Source organism: Gavialis gangeticus, unplaced genomic scaffold (genome assembly GCF_001723915.1).
Source record: "Gavialis gangeticus isolate Ggan-Ray unplaced genomic scaffold, GavGan_comp1, whole genome shotgun sequence".
In the NCBI taxonomy this organism is placed as follows: domain Eukaryota; kingdom Metazoa; phylum Chordata; order Crocodylia; family Gavialidae; genus Gavialis; species Gavialis gangeticus.
In genome coordinates this window covers 75,243,735-75,263,823 of record NW_017729022.1, presented here as the reverse complement: position 1 = coordinate 75,263,823, position 20,089 = coordinate 75,243,735, and the positions used below count along the sequence as shown (strand labels likewise).

The window sequence follows — 20,089 nt, the reverse complement described above, 5'->3', positions numbered from 1 at the left end:
CCTGCCTGTTCACCCAGCCCCAGTGTCCTGGGTTTTTTTAAGCCCTGCACTCTGGCTGCTGCAGTAGCCTCGGGGCTTCTGGGAGCATGGCAGAGCCCCCCCTGCGCAGTGCAGAGCAGTGAGGGGGGCAGTAGGGATTGCCCCCTGCCTGGCAGGAGCTGGTGAGTGCAGGGTTTTTGTTTTTTTTGTTTTTTTTTTTAAAGAGCTGGGATGCTGGGGCCAGGTGGAGCATCCATTGACAGGGCTGGGAGAGCGGGCAGGGGGTGGAGCCTGTTTGATTTGGAGATCTGGCCGACCTTCAGCAGCAGCCGAATCTCCAAATCAGTTTTGGCTGAATCGATTTGGGGCAGTGACTTGAATCGCTGTCCCCTAAATCAGCCAAATTTGAATAGAAGTGAATACTAGCTACTTTGCACAGGCCTAATGAGCAATTAGTAGCCTAAAAGGTAAAAATTAAGTAGGCAGAAAGCAGGGCAGAAAATGACTGATTTCAGAGGCACAAACTCTTGTAGATAATGGCATACTTCATCAGATGCTATGAATGGATTACTTCAAAAAGGTAATGCAACATGTTTTCTAGTGTACAGTAAAAGCTGAGTTATCTGGCACCTTACAAGCCTACATGCTGTATTAACGGGCATGCCGGCTTGTAAGGTAAAAGCGAAATTAGAAGTGTCTACTGTGGCACTTCTGGTTTCGCTGAGCCCCCATGGCCCAGGGCAAAGTAGCCTCCCTGTCCTGCGGGGCCTGCAGGAGGGGCAGTGGCCCATTATATCCAAGCCTGTTTGGGCCTCTCGGTTAACTGGCGTATTTTGTTATCCAGCACCCCCATGGGGAATTTTTTTTTTATTATGTAGCTTTGGTGCATATTAACACATTCTTGTGTGTGTTGGGGGGGTGGGGTGGGAATTAATCTTATAGAATATAATGCATTGTGCAATCTTTCCTTTTTCCTACTTGTTTTGAAAACTTTAATTTATGCTTTTTGTCATTTTCAAGAGCATCTGTAACCTTTAGAGGTAAAAATTTTAATGTTGAAGCTTTTGACTCCAGGATCTGTAGCTTTTTAAAAGAAAAAATATAATTAAATATGGCAACTGTTGGCAATACTACAGATGTCCTTCTTGCATCTTTTTTCCCCATCTTATTTCAACTCCTAATCGGATCCCATGTTATATGACAGTAGAAAACAGCTGATTATACCACTGGAGATCTTATGCAGGGATTAGGGTCTCATAATACAATCAGCATTTGTGAACCCAGTACTAAACACTGCACTTTTTGTGAGAGGCGAACAAAAAACATGGAGAGGAGGGTATGCAAGAGTAGTATAGTTTGTCACAGGGGGTCACTGTCCTGATGTGTTGAACATAAATGGAATTTACAAGGTAACTCCCTACTTTACTGTGCATAGGTAAACTTCTGGTTGAATTCACCTAGCTTGTTTTCCTGTCCCACTTCTAACTCTGATTTTTTTTTTTCAATATTTTTTTTCAATATTTCTTTTAACCTTTTCAGTGTTTCATACAAAGGAATTTGTTCAGTGAAGTCACTTAGTTTCTCATCTGCTTGTATATCATTCATTATATCCAAGCCATACTGGATTGTAACAACCATAGAAAATTATTTAACAGACTAGTAAACAAGAAACTTCTCTTCATACTGCCTTGTGTTCTCAAATATTCTTTCTTGTGGATATATAAAGCACCATTTCAGCTATCAAATTATATATACTAAAGAATTAACTGAAAGAGAATTTTACTGGTAGCTGTCAAATATTTTAAAAGACTTATTTTTAAACATCAGTTCTGCATTGTAAAATTAAAAACCCTATGCAATTGCTACATTTTTTCAGCTGTAGTAGATTATTGTATCACACATTTGATGACTTTCTGTATGTTGTAAATCAGAATTAGCTGCTAATTTGTTACGTTATCACATATTATCTATGATTAAGGAAATGGCTTTAAAATGTACTTCATAAATAAACAGGCAAGTTCAATTATTACCGAAAAACATTTGAATAGCTTACCCCTTAAACTAGCTCTACAACCCCAATTTTTAGTAAGTTACTACAAACATTGTGTTTTAATTGAGCCAATTTATTTTCCTAAGCATCTCTTAGAAGGTACAGTTTATTAGCTCTGCAGAAAAGAAGATAGAATTAGGAATAATTGCCTGTCATGTTTAATGGCTGGGAGATGTTTATTAAAAAAAATAGTTGTCAATCATTGGTGGACAGTAGCTGGCATTGGCAATAGTAGAAAATTCTATAGTTAAAAAAATCCTATTTCTAATTGAAGTGCTACAGTATTTTACAACTTTGCTAAAATTTATTATAGTTTGGATGCAATGAAACTTCTTTGCATATTTGAAGAGCCTATCTTAAATGTATCTCATGTTTTTAATGAATTCTGTTTTGTTTGGGATTGAAAATGTAAGATCCTGTAGTATTATTGTATTTCAATCAGGAGTGTCCAACTTAGTGGCCAGAGGGCCTCGTGCATGGGTAGCACCAAGAAGGGCTGTGTGCTGTGGGAGCTGCGCCAGCACGGGTCACGGCTCCCCTGGTCTCAGGTGCACTTCTGCCGTACTGAGCATGTGGATACTCCTCCACATTGGCTCCGTGCACAGGTGCCAGTGACTCAGTCGCACCTTCAGCTCCCTGGGCATGAGCTGCTGTGCTGCACTGCACTCTTTTGGTATCTCATGCCATGGGCTTCCCTGGCACTGCAGGCTGTGCTGCACTGGTCTGCTCCACACCGTGGCCACAGTGGGGTGGAAGCCAGAACCTGTGGTTGCTGCTGCAGCCAGAGTACTTTGTGGAATGGCAGCCAGGTGAGAGCTTGGGGACTGCAAACTGGCCTCTTGTGGGCTACCAGTTGGACAGCAGTGGCTTAGATTGATATCTGTTTTATCAGCCAGATAATTTTGTCTATTTTATGACCTATTCATTCATACACAAAAATAATACTAGCTCTTTCATTGCTGATATGGTAAGTTCCTGCATTAATTGTTGTATTAGAGACGGTCTTGGCATGTATCTTGGGACAGCTGCCTTTTAATAGCAGGTAACAAAATAGCTGAGTATAGTTTGGCATTGTTTTTCATTTTTAGAATTAATCCAAAGATAAAACATGGATAAGCCTGAGGCTTTAAATTTTTTTTTTCATTTTCCCTTAAGTGGTTAATGGTACATTGGAGGTACCATTAAAGGTAGTGATAACCTGGGGCTGAGTTCATCAGAAGTTCCTTCCAAGCTGATAGATTAATGATCCTTTTTACTGAAGCACGTGGCTGGAAATTTAATTATAGTTCTTAGCTTCATGAATAATAGGCGAGTGCAGGAAACTCGTATTCATCTTAAATGTTCTGCATTGTCAGATTCACGGATGGGCTAACTTCCTTCTAAAGAAAACCACAACTTTATATATAGTCTCCCTCAATTACCATGTGAAACAATTGATAGACATTAAGTATTATTCATAAAAGGATGAAATGAGGTAAGTGAGACAGGGTAAGAAACAATAGTTTGAATTAGTCAGACTGAATTTTCATATTGCTCTAGTACCCAGCAGAATGTGATTATAGTGTATTGATGCTAAATGAATACAAATATTAAGTAGTATTGTCTTAAAACAGAGGACTGATGATGAGAACCTGAATTATATTCCTGGACCTATTATACATTTAGACACGGATTCTAATCTGCCTCTAAAATGTCTAAATTGCACTTTTAGATATCTACAAATATCCTTTCAGCGACCATAAAAGCACTAAAATGCATAGACTTATTACATGCCCATATTTTGGACTGAAAAGGTTCCCAGCCACCTACAGTTCTATAGTAGTCTGTGCTCAGAAGCAATCAGGCTGCCCATCTTTGTGTCTGTGTCTAACTTGCATGTAATAATATTTGTTGCAGTCTAGTTCTGTCTAGATTTTCTGTTGCAGTCCAATTCTGCATAAACTGATGACTAAATCCTCGGTTCCTTATGTGGGGGGAAAAAAAAACATGCAAAGTGACGGTACGCATGTACACATGTGGGCTTTAATGTGCAGTAGCCTATCTTACTGTGCCTTGGAACGTCGCAACAAAAGCTGCTACTGTGCAGTAAAATTAGGCTACTGCGCATTAAGTGTTGCTAAAAAAGCATGCGTTTTTGCTACTGCACATTAAGGCAGCCTAATGTGTATTTAGTTAGTACCTCGTATTAGATGTACTAAATGTAATGCTCAGTAATGAAAACGCATAAATGAATGTGTAGCTATACCCTGTTTGAAGCTGAGATCATGCATGCAGCTTAGTGACAGGAGGAGGAAGACTTGCTTATCTTTTTGCCTTGGTAATCTAGTGCAGTGATTCCCAGTCAGGGTGCCATATCGCACAGGGGTGCTGTGAGATCATTTGAGGGGTGCTGCAAGATGTGAGAGGAGGAAACCAGATAAGGGCACCCTTGGGCTTTCCCTGCCTTGTCACTTCCCAGCTCCACTGCCTAGCCTCTTTGCAGGCTGGTAAGCACTATAATAAATTGGCTTTTGAAATGGTGTGTTGCTCAATTCACAGAAGTCACAGAGGAGTGTCTTAATTCTAAAAAGGTTGATGACCACTGGTCTAGTGGTTAAAACATTGTCCAGGAAGTGGGAGACCCGAATTCTAGCCCCTCCTCAGCCTGAGGACACCTGAGCCCATCTCTCTCCCTTGCTAGGTATCTGCCTAGTCTGACCCTCTGTTGGAACAGTGAATTTGTCTTTGTGACATCAGCATTAACTAATTTTAAGTTTTTAATCCTTTAGTGAAGAAGAGGAGGAACTGGCACAGACATGACTACACAGAATATGATGATGGTTCCAAACCAGTCCAAGCTGGAACAGGGACGTTTGTTAAACAACTACAGGCTCGTTCATTCCCAAGGTGTGGAAACTTACTTAGATGTCAGATTGAATGGGCCAAAGCCTTGGGTATTGAATATGTCTGCAAGCCCCATCTCCTTATCAACACTCCAGCCCCATCTGCTTCCCCCTAACCCACCAGCTCCTTTCCTCCCTGAGAATTCAAGTTTTTCCATTTCTTCAGTGTTTCAGATCCATATAAGTACCTCTTAGTCACCATGTTGTAACTCAAATTGCTATGCCCGTGGAGTTGCTACTTCCCACTTATTACTACAAAATTACTGATTTCCTAATGGAATCTATTGACATTGCCTCAAATCACTTAAAAGTCCCTAAATAATTCGCAGTGCAGTTCTTTCAGCATTCTCAGCCTACCTGATTTTGGGGTGGTGGTGGTGGGGGGGAAACGACACTTACATATTATTCCCCAGTTTCTGTCATGATAGCATTTCAGAGAATGATGAAGGAACCAGGCCACAACGTGTTGTTTTTTTGTTTTTTGGTTTTTTTTAATTATCCAGAAGATAATGGTTAGCTACTTCTTTAAAGCATGATATTTTTTTCCTACTGTACTTTTGTGATCATTATCCATAAAACTGCCATTCTTAAATTATCTTAAAGTTGTGACTTTTAATTCTTCTTATATATGAAAGTATTGGCTTTAAATGTGTTGTCCTTTTAAAGTTTTACTACATGTAATCAGTAGGCTTGTCATCCTGTTGAATACTTAATTTTACAAAACTGGATCCATTTATTAGCCTTGTTTAGATTATCTCTGCAACTGAAATGTGAGCTTCTACTTAAGTGAATGTATCTTCTGCTATCTTCTTATTCAAAAAGATGTTGCATTTCAGTGCTAATGCTTTTATTTTTCACCCCCATCAGTGCTGATGAAATCATTTTGAAAATGCATGGCAGCCAACTAACACACCGATACCTGGAGAAACATGGATTTGATGTTCCTATAATGGTTCCTAAACTAGATGGCCTAGGGCTTAGACTTCCTCCTCCTACTTTTTCTGTTTTGGATGTGGAACGCTATGTGGGTAAGGGCCTCTGCAATATGTATAAATGCTCTAAAAATATATTGATTTTAAGTAAAGTGCAAATACTTGCACAAGTGTTAATAGCTTCAGGGATGTCAAATGTATGTGGTCTTAGTTGAACACTACTTGCCAGAAGACCAGCAAAGGATAACATTAAACCTCCAACTTGGATTTGGTTTGTTTGGTATAAATATGATAAAGATGCATTCAGCTCTCAATACTCAGTTTTTCAGTGGATGATACCAAGTAAATGTGCAACATCTGTTCCTTCTACATCATGCCATAAGCACTAGATTATGGTGTTTTTATCTGGATGGTTCTCTTGCTTGGTGAGCAAACAGACCAGTGTTTTTGTACGGGCAATACATTAATTCTTGGGGTGGGGCCAGTCTAAAATTTTAATAGCTTAGGTCCTGGGGCAGTTAGTGTGCAGCAAGCTATAGTGTTGGCCTTACAGGTTGCTCCAAAACTGGTTCCCTGTATGAACATTGCTAATACATACTAAATATGAGAGAGTACTTTACTTATAGGCATAGAGACCCAGTTCTATAACGGGGATCTCAGGACCTCTATACTCCCTGTTGCAGAACCAGGAGCAATGTCTTCCAGGCTCCTGATCAGCCCAGCAGGGGTCCTGGAAACTCTGGCTTTGTTTTCTGCTTTTAGAGGAGTAGACTGTAGAACAGGGGTAGGCAATTATTTGGGCCTACAGGCCACTGGACCCAGCCTGTCTGCCCATGACCTCACCTCAGCCACCGGGCTGAGGACCCAGCCCCCATGGGTCCCACCCCCGTTGATAGATGTGCGGTGGAAAGGACAGGGTGCCCAGGCAGCAGGCCTAGGTTCAGTGGCAGCAGCAGCTGGAAGGAGTTGCTGCCACTGGGGCTGCTGGGAAGTGGAGTCCAGCTGCCACATTGCTCCAGACCCACTGCGCATCTGGGGATGGCGAGATTGGAAGCATGGCTCAGGCTGTACCCCCACCCCTACCCCCAAGTGCCTTAGTGGGCCGGATTTGCCCCATGGGCCGTACTTTTTTACACCCTTGCTCTAGAAGCACCTGATCTTTGCAGCCGAGAAATCCACCAAGAATGTAGTTAACATTTCTTCAGTATTCTTTTTTGGATTTAGTAAAATTTGTTGAACTTGATGCTATATTTGGATGAAACATTTTGGGTTAAGTGAATTGACCCTTTTCCAGTGAAACTTTTTTGTCAGAAATTTCAGTCTAGCTCTGTTCATAATTGTCGTCCTGGATGGGTGGAGAAGGATGGGAGTCAGAAACCCAAAGGGGCTACATCCAAGAGGATTTGCTACTCCATCAGGCCTGCTGGCAGTCCCTGACCTCCAGAATACCACATGAATAGATGGTGAAGGGGTACAATGAGACTGAGCCACCTGCAATCTCGAGTTTACTGTATAATGCGATACTGTTGAGAGCTCTGTGCATGCACTTTATTTTCTTTGCTGATGTGAGGGAGGTAGCATACTGAAGTGAACTAAAAACTAGGACTTTTGCCTCCGTCAGCATTTTATAATGGCTCTTGAATGTAGGAAATATGTAGTGTTAGATGCTGTAACCATACTATAGAGTACAAACGAGCTGTTTGCCTTGATTGACTGCTCAGTAGAATGGTTGGCACTTGATTATTTTGTCATTTGAATGTGGTTGTTAGGTGCCAGAACAACCAAATTTTGGCCTGGCCTGGTCTCAAGTTCAGGTGTGAAATTGTAATGCCCCATATGGTATGTTCCTATTACCACAGCTGTGAAATAGGAAAGCTGTCTAGATATCAAATACTAGAAATTAATTTCAGTGTTTAATTGTTTGTGTGTATGTTTCAAGATTTGTAAGTTACTTGCATTCGGTGCTCTTAATAGTGTTAGTGAATACTTTTCATGTGCAACTGCCTAGGTTGTATCTGTCTTTGGGTAGCGTAACTTATCTTTTTATACCGCTTTCTTGTTAACCCCCTTCACAAGGCTGATTTTATATGCTAGCAGTGACTTCTGCTGAGGATAACGATATAGGAATCCCTTTAGAGTTTACTGTTCCACAATCTGCCACAGGGATTGTTATTGGGATACATTTATATTAATGTTGTTAATATTAATTTAATGTATATTAATGTATTTTGTCTCGACTGAAACTTGATAGTTCCTGACTCTGTCAGTTCTGCAGGTTTGTCATTAAAACTACTTAAACATGGGCCACAAACCTAAGGAAACTTAAATATATGTGTAACTTTTATACATATGAGTAATTTAATTCAGTGGTGTTGCTCAAGTGCTTAAAGTTTCATATATGTGCTTAAGCATATATAGGACAGGGGCCACAAGCTATATTACTTTTTTAAAGAGATGCATTTTTTGAGCTCAAGAACTTGGGTTCTGTGCTGATGACCAACAGACCAATAAATCTGTCTTCGATAACTTCCTCTACCCTTTTTTTCTTTAAGTGACAGAAGCCACAAAATGATATATAAACTAGCCACAGTCATATTAGGCTCTTCCTTTTCCCTTTGGTTTACCGTCAGTGACTTGTTTTAAAAACATCTAGCTTCAGTATATCCTTGAGCCAACAGTAACCATTTAAGTTGGAACTAGATAAGATACGGGGTTTATTCTTATCCGTTTTTAATCTGAATAGATGAGAGTAGTAGAAACTGATTATCGTATCTTGCAAAAAAGTTTAAACATCAGTCTTTTTAAAATGCTAAATGGATTCTTGTCTACAATGAGATTTAAGAGTATTATTTTTACAGGTGGTGACAAAGTGATAGACGTGATTGATGTGGCAAGGCAGGCAGACAGTAAAATGAAGCTTCATAATTATGTTAAGTATTTCATGAACCCTGATCGACCAAAAGTATTAAATGTGATCAGTCTGGAGTTCTCAGACACAAAGTGAGTAAACTATTTTGAAGTCGCTTGACTTGGATTCCTGTGAAGTAAAAAGTGGTTTTCACTAAAGTAAAGTTACATGTAAAAACATAATGCAGTGGTTGGAAAATGGGTAACAAATGTTGGAAGTTAAAAGTGAGTTTGATTTTGGAGACAGTGTGACACCAGGATACAAATAAACATTTTTACAACTTGAAGTTGGTAACCTTGGTTTCAGGAAAGTTTAACATTTTAAAGGTGTCAGTTTTTAGTACTATGTGCTTATTTTGGATTTTACTTCCCTTTTCCTTTTTCTTTTTTTTTTTTTTAGGATGTCTGAATTGGTGGAAGTCCCTGCCATTGCCAGAAAGCTTTCCTGGGTAGAAAACTACTGGCCAGATGATTCTGTCTTCCCTAAGCCTTTTGTTCAAAAATATTGCTTGATGGGAGTCCAGGACAGCTATACTGATTTTCATATAGATTTTGGGGGCACATCAGTTTGGTACCATGTTCTCTGGGTAAGAAGGCTCTTCATTTCTGAGCATTTGGGGGAAAAAAGTGCAGCCCAGCATGTAGCTTTCTGCCATGAAAGAAACCTGTGTTTGGGAATTTCTTTGCATACTTGAGTGAAATTGTTTGTTTGGGAGGCTGGGGGGGGGCAAAGAAGAATTACTGATGATGCCACTATTTTTAAGCATTCTATCTTAGCTGACCTCTAGACTGAAACTAACAGTCTTGGATCATGTTACCAGGCTAATGGGCACTGTACTGATGATCGTTTGATAGAAAAAGATGTTCCATGATCTGTTCCACCCCACTTCTTCCCTGTTTATTCCTCCTCTCTTTTCTGTGGTTATGTGCCTTTTAACATTTTTCATACAACTAAGGATTTTTCACACTCTGCTAGAACTTCTCTTAACGTCATTTTGCAAAACTCTCTGAATTGCAGCACCTATCTAGCAGAGGATGATTGGACACTAATTTCATCCTGAATTATTAAACAGTTCCATAATGTGGCATTGTTTGTTCTGCAAAACCAACAGAGTGGAATAGACTACACACTCAGATTTTGGTGGATTGAGGAGTGAGATATTAGTGTTGAAAAAAACATGCGAGATACTGCAGTGTGTAAAGCTTGTGTCAAAGTGGATAATATTATTATTATAAGGCCACAAGTCCAGCCTAACATTAACGCCACTTATATAAAGGTATCAGAAGTTTATGCTATACCTCACATGAACTATTTTGTCAATAGGGTGAAAAGATCTTTTACTTGATCAAACCTACGGATGAAAATCTGGCTATTTATGAATCTTGGAGTTCATCAGTCACTCAGAGTGAAGTATATTTTGGGAACAAGGTGGACAAATGCTACAAATGTGTGGTAAAGCAAGGACACACTTTATTTGTTCCAACAGGTAAGATTTTTATTGCTTTATTTCAGAACTTGGTATTGTTCTATATTTCCTTTTATATTTTTATCTGCAGCGAATTCACGATATCATAAGAGATGCATTATACGTTCAATATTTAGAAGTTATCCTAATATTTTAAAGAATCAGTTATCCTATTTATTCAAATCCAAGATGTGTCTGTCTTCCCCCATTTAATGCTGAGGGGTTGGAGGTGGAACCCTTTGGTCTTGGATTAGAGTATGAGGTGGTGGAGTGGCAGGCAGATGCTCCACAGCCACACTGCTTCTGCCTCCAAGTCCTACTCCCCCACCATCTTCAGCTTGCCTGTTTCCCCTACTACCTTCCCACTGCCACTGCTTTCCCTGCTGTAATGGTGGGGGATGAATTTTAAGATGGCTGTCCACTAATTAGATTCTGTACATCAGTGGTCACCAACCAGTGGATCTCGATCCACTAGTAGGTCTCAGAGCCTCTTGTGATAGATCTCGGGCTGGGGTGGGGGTCTGAGTGCCCATGTGCATGCACGTGCTCCAGCCCAGCGGGTCAGCCCATGGGGGAGGGAAGGGGCGGGGGCTACATCAAGGCCTCCATGGTCAGGGACAGTGCCGCAGGGGCAAATTGAGTGGGGCCCTGCTGAGTACGACTGACCTGCTGGGGAGGTGTGCCCCCAAATAACTTTTTCTCCCTCTGCCTTGATCTGCCCCCCCCATCCCTTTTCTTCCCCACAGACTAACCTGGTGGGCCGGGGGTGGTGGCAGTGCACAGTAGATCTTGGGTTGCTTTTAAATGCCAAAGGTGATCTCCTGTTTTAAAAAGGTTGGAGTTTACTGCTCTACATGGAAAATTATAACACAGTTATATATTTTCTCTGTCTGCAATCTAATTACTGAGGGGTTGTCTTAAATTCAAGGTTGTCATTGATTCGGGTAAATATGGTAAATTAAAAAAAAATGTATTTGAACTACATAGTCTGAAAAGGCAGAATATTAGCTCTTAATCTTAAAGAATATGTAGTCTCTTAAGAAAATGTACATAATTTGCTTTATGCTTTTGTTACTTGGTTAATTGTGATGGTGGCAGGAGACCTGACAACAGCAAGTTTAATTTGGGAGTGGGGGAAATGAGTAACGTTTTCCACTCCATACAGAGTACATCGTCCATCACGTATGCATTTGGAAAGTTTCCCAAAATTGAATTCTTATGTTGTAAGAAATCACTGCTGTATTATCAAATTTAACTTACTGTTTAAGCGGATCTTGAGACCTGTGTACCCAGCTTCTGTTCCATAACCAAAATAACACTGTATAAGTAGTGCTGTCGGTATTGTATAGCATAGAGGTCATTCAGAATATTTTTAGGATTGCTAGTGTTCTTCTGCATTAGTTGTCCATGCACATACATGTTCAGCATCATTGAAGTTCTCCCAAAAAATAATGAAAAGGTGACTAAACTGGGTTTGAATTTACTTTTCTGTTTGCAGCAGGAGGATGCCTGTAGAAATAGGCCAGGAATTGGCAACCTGTGGCACGTGTGCCAGAGCATGGTACATGACGCCCTTTTGCTTGGCATGTCACAGCCCGCCCAGGCTCTGGGCATCTGCTTCTAGCCATGGGGTCTGGGCTGCCTGCAGTCTTCTGGTCACCTGCCGTGAGCAGCCCAGGCACGCAACCCTGGCCCTGCTGCCATCTGCTTGGCAGGTGCGTGCGCACCTCCATCACCATAGTGCCCCACCAAGGCTCTGGAGCCCGATTTCAGCTGTTTGCAGCCTCCCAGCTGCCTGCCACAGCTGGCTCAGGCTTTGGGCAGCTACAGCAGGTGGTGGGTAGGCTGCCAGTAGCTGTACTGAGCTCCAGAGCCCTGGCACTGGCTTCATGTTGGCAGGAGCAGCACAAGCATTTCAGGGCAAAAGGCAGGGAAGGGGCTGGGGCATCACTGCCCCGGCCTCTCCTCTGCCATCTGCCCAGAGGTGTGTGCAGCTGCCGCCAACAACAAGGACAGACCCCTTGCTGCTTTGCTGCCGTCTGCCCCTGGCATGCCAAGTCAAGGCATGGGTCGAGGTTGGGGTGTTTTTGGCACTCTGGCTAAAAACATTGCTGATCCCTGAAATTGGCTTTAGCTGGCATAAATGTTCATAGCCTGTGTACTTTTGTTTCTCCTGCTTGAATACTGTAGGTTCCTCTTATTCCCTTCTCTTGTGCCCTTTTTGTCAAAGTATAAGATCAGCTAATGGCTGGAGGTTAGAGTTAGGAAAGTTTAGATTAGAAACAAGGAGCACATCTCTAACAGTAAGTCTTTGAAGATGCATATCCAGGATTTTTTGGATAAGGTGTCACTAGAAATGTGTTTAAGATTTGGATTTTTTTTCTAGATGTTTTTTAAGCTCTGATTTCAAGTATAGCTATTGAACTTGAAATGGGAACTGATAGATGGAAGTTGAACGGCCTGTGTTCTATTGGAGGCCAGGGTAGAATATTGCAATGGTCCCCCTTGGTCTTCAGGTGAATTAATTTGGCATCTAGCATGGGGCTTGTCAACCCTTATTAGCCAATTGCTGGCAGGACCTGCCATATACTTCAAGTAATTCCTCAGAACCTCAAGTTTGTATAAGTTTCGCATGATAATTCTAAGTTCATTTAAACATTTTTTTCAGTGTGTTGTTAACGACCTAATCTTTTTTATGTGAAATCTAGATTTTTCATTCACAGGATTGTAGAAAAGTAGGGCTGGAAGGACCTCGGGGGGTCTAGTCCAACTGCTTGAGGCAGAATCATCCCTGATTTTAATAATCTCAGACAAGTGTTTGCCTAATGTGTTCTTAAACTTAACAAGATTTGGAGATTCCGCTACCTCGAGGAAGCCTGTTCTTAAATGTTAGAAAGTTCTTCCTGATATAGAACCTAAATTTCCCATGCTGCAATTTTAAGACCATTGTTCCTTGTTCTGTCCCATGTGGCCAAAAGGAATGGTTTATCTTCACTTTTTTTAGAGCTATCCTTCAGGTATTTTGAAGATTTATCAAATTCCCCCTCAGTCTTTCTCTAACTAAATAATCCCAGATATTTTAGCCTTTTATCATAAGTCCAGATCCAGACCTGAGGAAGAACACACTGTTGCAGAGCTTGTTTAATATCTTTCACAAGTATACTGTTGGTCCATTAGGTGAGATCCAGAAAAAATCCTTGTCTCATATTTTTCCTGGACCATCACAGCTATAAACCAATACTCCCAGTGTGCTCATAAGCATGGATCCAGGTTTTCCATTTGCCATGGAAAACCAGCATATCAGGGTCACAAAGTTGTGGGAGGGACAGCCACAGCTGCACTCGGGTTCTGCTGAGGTGAAGGGAGCAAGGGGAGCCCTGATTTTCGATGATTGATTTTAAAAAAAAAAACAAAAAAACCCCAAAACAAAATCAACTGCCAGAATTTATAGGCATTTAGAATTTTTTTATTACAATTATTGAGACACTGGTAGGCATCCAAACTGTAAATGTGTCAATAAAATGTTATATTCAACTGATACCTATATATAGTTGCGTTTCATTTTAGTTGCAGAAACATGTGGATTTTTGGGGGGTTTTATCGGAGGATTTTGGATTTTTAAGCCAAAAACCGGGATCCCTGCTCATAAGTAATAGGTCTGTTTCCCAGACCTTGAATCACTTTTGTGCTCTCCACTGGACTCTTCAAGAAATATATGGACAAGTTAGAAAGTGTGGTGTCCAAAGCTGCCCATATTACTCCAGGCAAAGCCTCACTGGTGCAGCAGAATCCCTTCTCTTGACTTGCACCCAGTGATCATTAATACAGCTCAGTGTGCTGTTGGCTTTCTGCAACAAGAAGTCTTTTGATGGTTCATATTCCACTTACCATCCACTGTAACCCCAAGTCCATTTTTTTCAGTAATGCAACCTAGCCAGTCATTCATTCAATTTCAGACTACTCTTCAACTTGGTCAAAGTCTTTTGGCACCCTGACCCTACCCTCTAGTGTGTCTGCAAGTCCACTCAACTTGGTGTTGTCTGCAGGCTTGCTAAGTGTGTACTCAATCCCATCCTCCAAATTGTTAAAGACATTAAACAATACTGGGCCCAGAGCAAGTCCCTGGGGAACTCTATTTGATGACCCTTCCCAGCTAGAAATTGAGCCACTGGCTATTTTTTGGGCATGATGATCCAACTAGTTACAGTACTTTCTCAATAGCAAGCTAAGGATATACAACCTAAAGCAGGGGTGGGCAATTATTTTGGGTGGAGGGCCACTTAAGTTCTGGTGAGCTATTGAGAGCTGCATGGGTAGTCTGCCCCTTGACAGTTGCCCTGCTCCCTTGTTGTTATCTTGGGACTGGAAGTCCTTCCCCTTGGGGGGGGCCCAAATACTCCTTTTGTGGGGGGTTGCCATCTTAGAACCAGGGAAAAAACCAAATCGTACACTAGAAGTCAAACACCTACTAGAACATTTTTTTATTTTATTTTATTACAGAAAATATTTTTGTCATTATTTGTGTTTGCATACTGTGTATAGAGTTGATTGCATAATAACTTAAAAATAAATCCTTAGTTTTGTATATTGTGTGTGTATGTGTGGGGGCAGGGTGTGGGTGTGAGGAAGGTTGGGGGTGTGTGGGGACCCCCCTACATGTCCCACATGGTGCAGCAGCTGGGCACAGGTGCCCAGCGGGGTGTGCCTGCGGCCAACACAGCACATCGCAGCAAGGGGTGCAGCCTCCCCTGGGCTGTCTATATTGGCAGTGCTCCCTGCTAGCACAGCACAAGAGGGAAGCTCTGCAGGCTGGAGCCCATTGCCTTCACCACCGGGGCTGCGCTACAGAGGAAGGAAGCCCCAGGTACCTTTCCCTAGCGGGTGGGGAAGGCAGGCAGCTCCAGCCCATGGAGCTTCTCTCCTGTGCTGTGCAGCCCTGGCAGGGAAGGCACCTGGCTCCAGCATGTGGGGTTTTCCTCCCATGCTGTGCGTGTGGCGGAGAGCATCAGCAATACAGGCAGCCTGGGGGAGGCTGCATGCCTTGCAGCACTGGCTGGAATTGTGCCCCGTTGGGCACCTGTGCCCTCCCTGCTGCTGCTGGTGCTGCCACTGCCTGCTGGGGCTGCATTCTATGGGTGACTGTGGGAGGGTCCCTACAGCCGCCCACCCTAGCTCTGCGCTGCTGCCAGCCCCAGCTCCATGCTCTGGGCTTCCTCCCAGCTGCGGCCTCATCCCTGCTGCTTCCCTACCTGCTGCCCAGAGCCAGCGGGAGACCTGGGAAGTGGAGCAGGTCCCTGGGGTCTGCAGCAGCAGCTCCATCCGGAAGCTGCGTGCTGGCTGAGCCGGCCCTTCTGCCCACAAGGGTGGGAATAAGGCCAATAGGATATGTTTGGGGGGAGATGTGCACATGGGCGCCTTGCTCCCACCCTCGTGGCCAGAAGGGCTGGGCAGGGCACAACTCATTGGGTGCTTGGCAGGCTGTATTTTGCCCACCCCTGACCTAGAAGAATGTCATAGGAAAAAATGTCAAAAGCCTTGCTGAAATCAAGATGCATCACATCCACTACTTTTCCCCCATCCATAGAGCTTGTCCCCTTGGTATAGAAGAAAATCAGCTGGTTCAGGGGTGGCTTTTATTTTTGATGAATCCATATTGGTTATTCCTCGTTACCTTATTCTCCTTCAGGTGCTTAGAAATAGATTCCTTGATGATCTGCTCCATGAGGTGCTTGGGTATGAGGTCAGACTGACCTTTCTTCTGGGAGGCTAGAGTCATTTGAATATAGTCTTAAAAATACTTGTACAAGGAGTGCATTCTTCCAGTGGTATTACAAATGGGTGTAATGAGTATAATTTAAAAGTTTGGGGTTTAACATAATTAGTTTTAATGGACTGTTTAGAGTGGTGGCATTGGTATAATCAATGGACTTGCTTCATTCTTACGTGAATATCTTTAGTAGTGCTGTACCAAACTTGTTTACACCTTGGACAGATGCTTCTATCTGAAAGTTGTATTTCTAGGTGTCAATTGTAACAACAGTAATTGAAAGAGGTTTTTTTTCTTTAAATTGCATTTGCTTTGTACATCAATTTAAAGTCAATTTCCCTTTAGTTTTGTGGCTTTTTTACAAAGTAGCAGAAAGGGAAATTTTGCTTTAGTAGTAATGTGATCTTAAAATTAAAGAAATCCTTAGGGTAGATGTATACGCTATTGAAATTACTTCTAACTTCTCTCTTTTTTTTTGTTTGTTTGTTTGTGTAAAAAGAAAGGAAAATGGGCTGGGGAAGGGCAAAGTAGATCTTTAGACTGACATTGTCTCTCTTCCTTGCATTTTGGTGAACATTTTTTCCTCGGTGGCTCTGAATAACCAGATTTGTAAATCCATCCCTTCTACTCCTTCTGATCAATGTATAACATTTTGTAGTGTGTGCATGTTAAGTTTTCTGTTTTTATAATTTCAGGGTGGATTCATGCTGTGCTCACATCTCAGGATTGTATGGCTTTTGGAGGAAACTTTTTGCACAACCTCAATATTGGCATGCAGCTCAGGTTTGTCTTAACTCTCTCTCTCTTTTGACTATACTCTTCCCTCTAAGTAGGAAATTCTTTTTGTTAGGTTTTTCATTGTGCTTTTTGTATGATGTCAGATAGTTACGGGCTTTGATAATGACAAGACTGACTTTTTTTTTTTCTTAGCTTGAATCAGGACTAGATTTTTGTAAGCTGCTTCTACAAGAGCTGTCTTCAAAGCAAAATAAATGTTTTGCACACATTTAATTGTATCATAAAATCAGACATGCTGTAATTTGGAGATTACTGCAAAAGAGGTAAACTAAAAATGGTGAAGCCTGGCTGTGTAATACAAAACTGAAAAGAGGGATGTTAAGTCAGGAATGCCCTGAAGGCACATGTATTTGTTGTTGTCCAACATATGGAGCTGTCTTTACCATTTTTATTCATTAGAGTGGAATCCTGATCAAATGCTATTTAAAAAAAAACACCAACCACATTGGATTTGTATCCTAGTTTTATGATGTCTTAACTTTTTTTATGGTTCCTGTACTTGTTTTGCATGATATGGTGACTTTTTTCGCTCTCTAAATCTTGTATCAATTGGGTAATACATTGGGTGATTCTAAAAGTACAAATAGAATAATCTTAAATTTATTTATTTAGGTGTTATGAAATGGAGAAAAGGCTAAAAACCCCAGATCTTTTCAAATTCCCTTTCTTTGAAGCCATCTGTTGGTTTGTGGCTAAAAACTTACTGGAAACTTTGAAAGGTAATTCACTTGTTTTGATAAGATTTTGGTTGTTTGGTTGTTTTCACTTTGAAAGGTCCAGGTTCCCAATCTCATGATCAATGTGCAATTTCTGGAAGTTTTCTAAGAGAAGTTGGCTTTAATCCTTAATTGGGGAAAGCCAGTGCAGTATCTTTGCCAAATCAAAGAGATTTTGGTAAACACTACACTGTTACCATTTTTTATTTATTCTTCTTTTTAATAAATCATGATTATGAAATTACTTTGAAACGTAATGGTGTCTGGTAGAACTCTCAACTTGCAAAGTTGAAGACTGTCTAGTGATAACTCGCATGTTTTTAGGTATATGAATCAAAACTTGAAAATTGTTTTCAGATGCAGACAGTGAAAATATTTTTTTCTTAGAGCATTCAGTTTGAATACCCTGGGTAACTAAGATATTAGGACAGTTCAACCTCTCTTGGATAGCTTGACCTTTTATTCTTCTTACCACTAGACTTCTGTTGATGGGGATGCAAGTACTGTTTTAAAAGATGAAAGTCATAGATGGCAATTTCCTTTAGATGCTGTGGGTTCACCATCGCTTTCCACCTGAAGGGGAGAGGGAGACTTAATTCTGCTTGGGAATAAAGCCGGATAATCGGGTCATCTTTTCCTCCAAATGAAAATAATGTTAGTTGAACCTTTATATGTTCCCTTTTCAACTGAACAGGGCTATTTTGATGTGAAAATGATACAGTCATTCCTTATCAGATTCTTTGGAGGTTCCAGTTGATTCATTCTTGAAAGAAAGTCTTAGAACATGTCCAAAAAATTGTATCAAATCTAGGACAGATTACTTTTTAAAATTTGGTTCATCATTCTGGAACTTCAGTTTTGACTGGTCTGATGCTAAGATTTAAAATCTTCAAAAGTACCTAAATGAAATCCCAGTGAAAGTAAGTGGGATTTAGGCTTTTAAACTTTTGAGGAGCATTGAACTGGTAGGGGCCTCCTGGGCCAGAGTCCAGTCTGTTGTGATTGCAGGTAATTGTTGACTGAAGGAATCCCTAAAAAGTCTTATGCACATTCAAAAATTTTACTTAAGATCTTGATCCTAGTTGATGGAATAGGAGCTCCAGGAACTGAGGATTGCAAGCTTGAGGACTATATTTAAAGAGGAATCCAGAATCCTTCTCCTGTACTCTGTATTGAAGTGGCAAATGTTCTTAACTCATATTGCCCTCACTTGCTCGTTTTTTTTTTTCTTTTTGCGGAAGAGCAGCTATAGAGAGTGGAAGAAGGGTGAGGGGGGACAGGACATGGATAGGGACAGACGCTTCTCTTTCAGTAGAAAGTAATGTTCTATCTATAATGTTATTTATGGAACTAAGTTTTTATCAAACCTGTTTTCTGTAGCACAAGTTAATATGACAGTTGGGTTTTGCTTGCCTGTTCCAGGAACAGCCTTGTTCGAGCCTCCTTAAAGGTGGATTTTGTTGAACCTGTAGGAAAGAAAATCTAAAGACTTTCATAGGCTTAATAAAATTTAGTTGGCCATAATATATTATCTAGAAATTCTATGATCCTCTCCCTGCACATCCCTGCAATGGACTCTGGTTCTGTGGGTAGGGGCATGCAGGGAACAGATTGTGGCTCTGTCCTGGGCCCTGGCCCTGTTCTTTCACTACCCGGTGATCTTGAAATCCAGTCCCACTGGCCTGTCCTGCTCATGCCACTTCTTGCGGCCCCATCCCATCCATGTGACCTGCTGACACGGGTCCCGGCCAGTCTCTGTGGAGATCCCAGGATCTCTGCAGTGACAGTGCAGGGCTGGTGCCCAGGGCAGAGCCACAATCTGCTCCCTGGCTGCAGAACCAGTGCCTGTTGCAGAGATTTGTGGGGAGCGGATCATGGCTCGGCCCCACCCCGGCCCTGTGTTGTCATGGCCCCAATCCCAGCCCTGGCCCCGCTGGCCTGTTCTGCTCCGAGATGCCACTCGTAGCCCACCTGAGGCCCCATCCAGCCATGGGCAGAGCAGAACCATTTGGGACGTTTTGGTGAGCTGTTGAGGGGGGGCAGGGGGCGTGTATTGCTAACCCAGCCTATGACAGCTCACCAGTACAAGCAGTGTTCTTTTGCTCAGACTCTGGGATCTAGGGACTCGGTTTTGGGACTACTGATATCAATTTTTGTTGACGTTGTAGGCTCTGACAAATCTCCTTGGGCTCAGTCATTTTAGTTGCGTGTTCCTGAGGGTACTCTTTGGAAAGTGATGGTGAATGCCTCAATAGCAGAGGTATCAGACTGGTAGGGCTGGTGAGGACCGTAGGAGGTCATCTAATCCATTTCTTACTCAAGGGTGGATCACCTCTGTCCCTCTCGTTCTAAAAAAGTGTACATCTAACCTCTTAACTTGTAAGAGTGAGATGATAAACTCGAATGTGTTTTTAGTCTGTGTTGTAGGGAGTATGGATTTGTATAGGTGCATGGCTAAATGATGTTTGTTGTAGTTCTTTCTGACTGCTATATTTCTCACATAATATCTATGCATTTCAGTGTCTTGTTGGGACTTCTGTAAGCACCAGTAGACCTTCCATGTGAATTTTCTTGGAAAATGTTGGTGCTCCC

General features: G+C 41.7%; 1 protein-coding gene across 1 annotated transcript in view; it reads left to right on the top strand.

The window, feature by feature from the left end:
* Positions 1 to 20,089, top strand: part of KDM7A (lysine demethylase 7A) — a 69,543-nt gene that overhangs the window by 15,557 nt on the left and 33,897 nt on the right. The window contains exons 3-9 of the mRNA XM_019515826.1: positions 4,798 to 4,915; positions 5,779 to 5,939; positions 8,702 to 8,843; positions 9,151 to 9,337; positions 10,075 to 10,237; positions 16,679 to 16,766; positions 17,394 to 17,500. Coding sequence (XP_019371371.1) covers positions 4,798 to 4,915; positions 5,779 to 5,939; positions 8,702 to 8,843; positions 9,151 to 9,337; positions 10,075 to 10,237; positions 16,679 to 16,766; positions 17,394 to 17,500 — 966 coding nt within the window. The remainder of the gene's footprint in view (positions 1 to 4,797; positions 4,916 to 5,778; positions 5,940 to 8,701; positions 8,844 to 9,150; positions 9,338 to 10,074; positions 10,238 to 16,678; positions 16,767 to 17,393; positions 17,501 to 20,089) is intronic.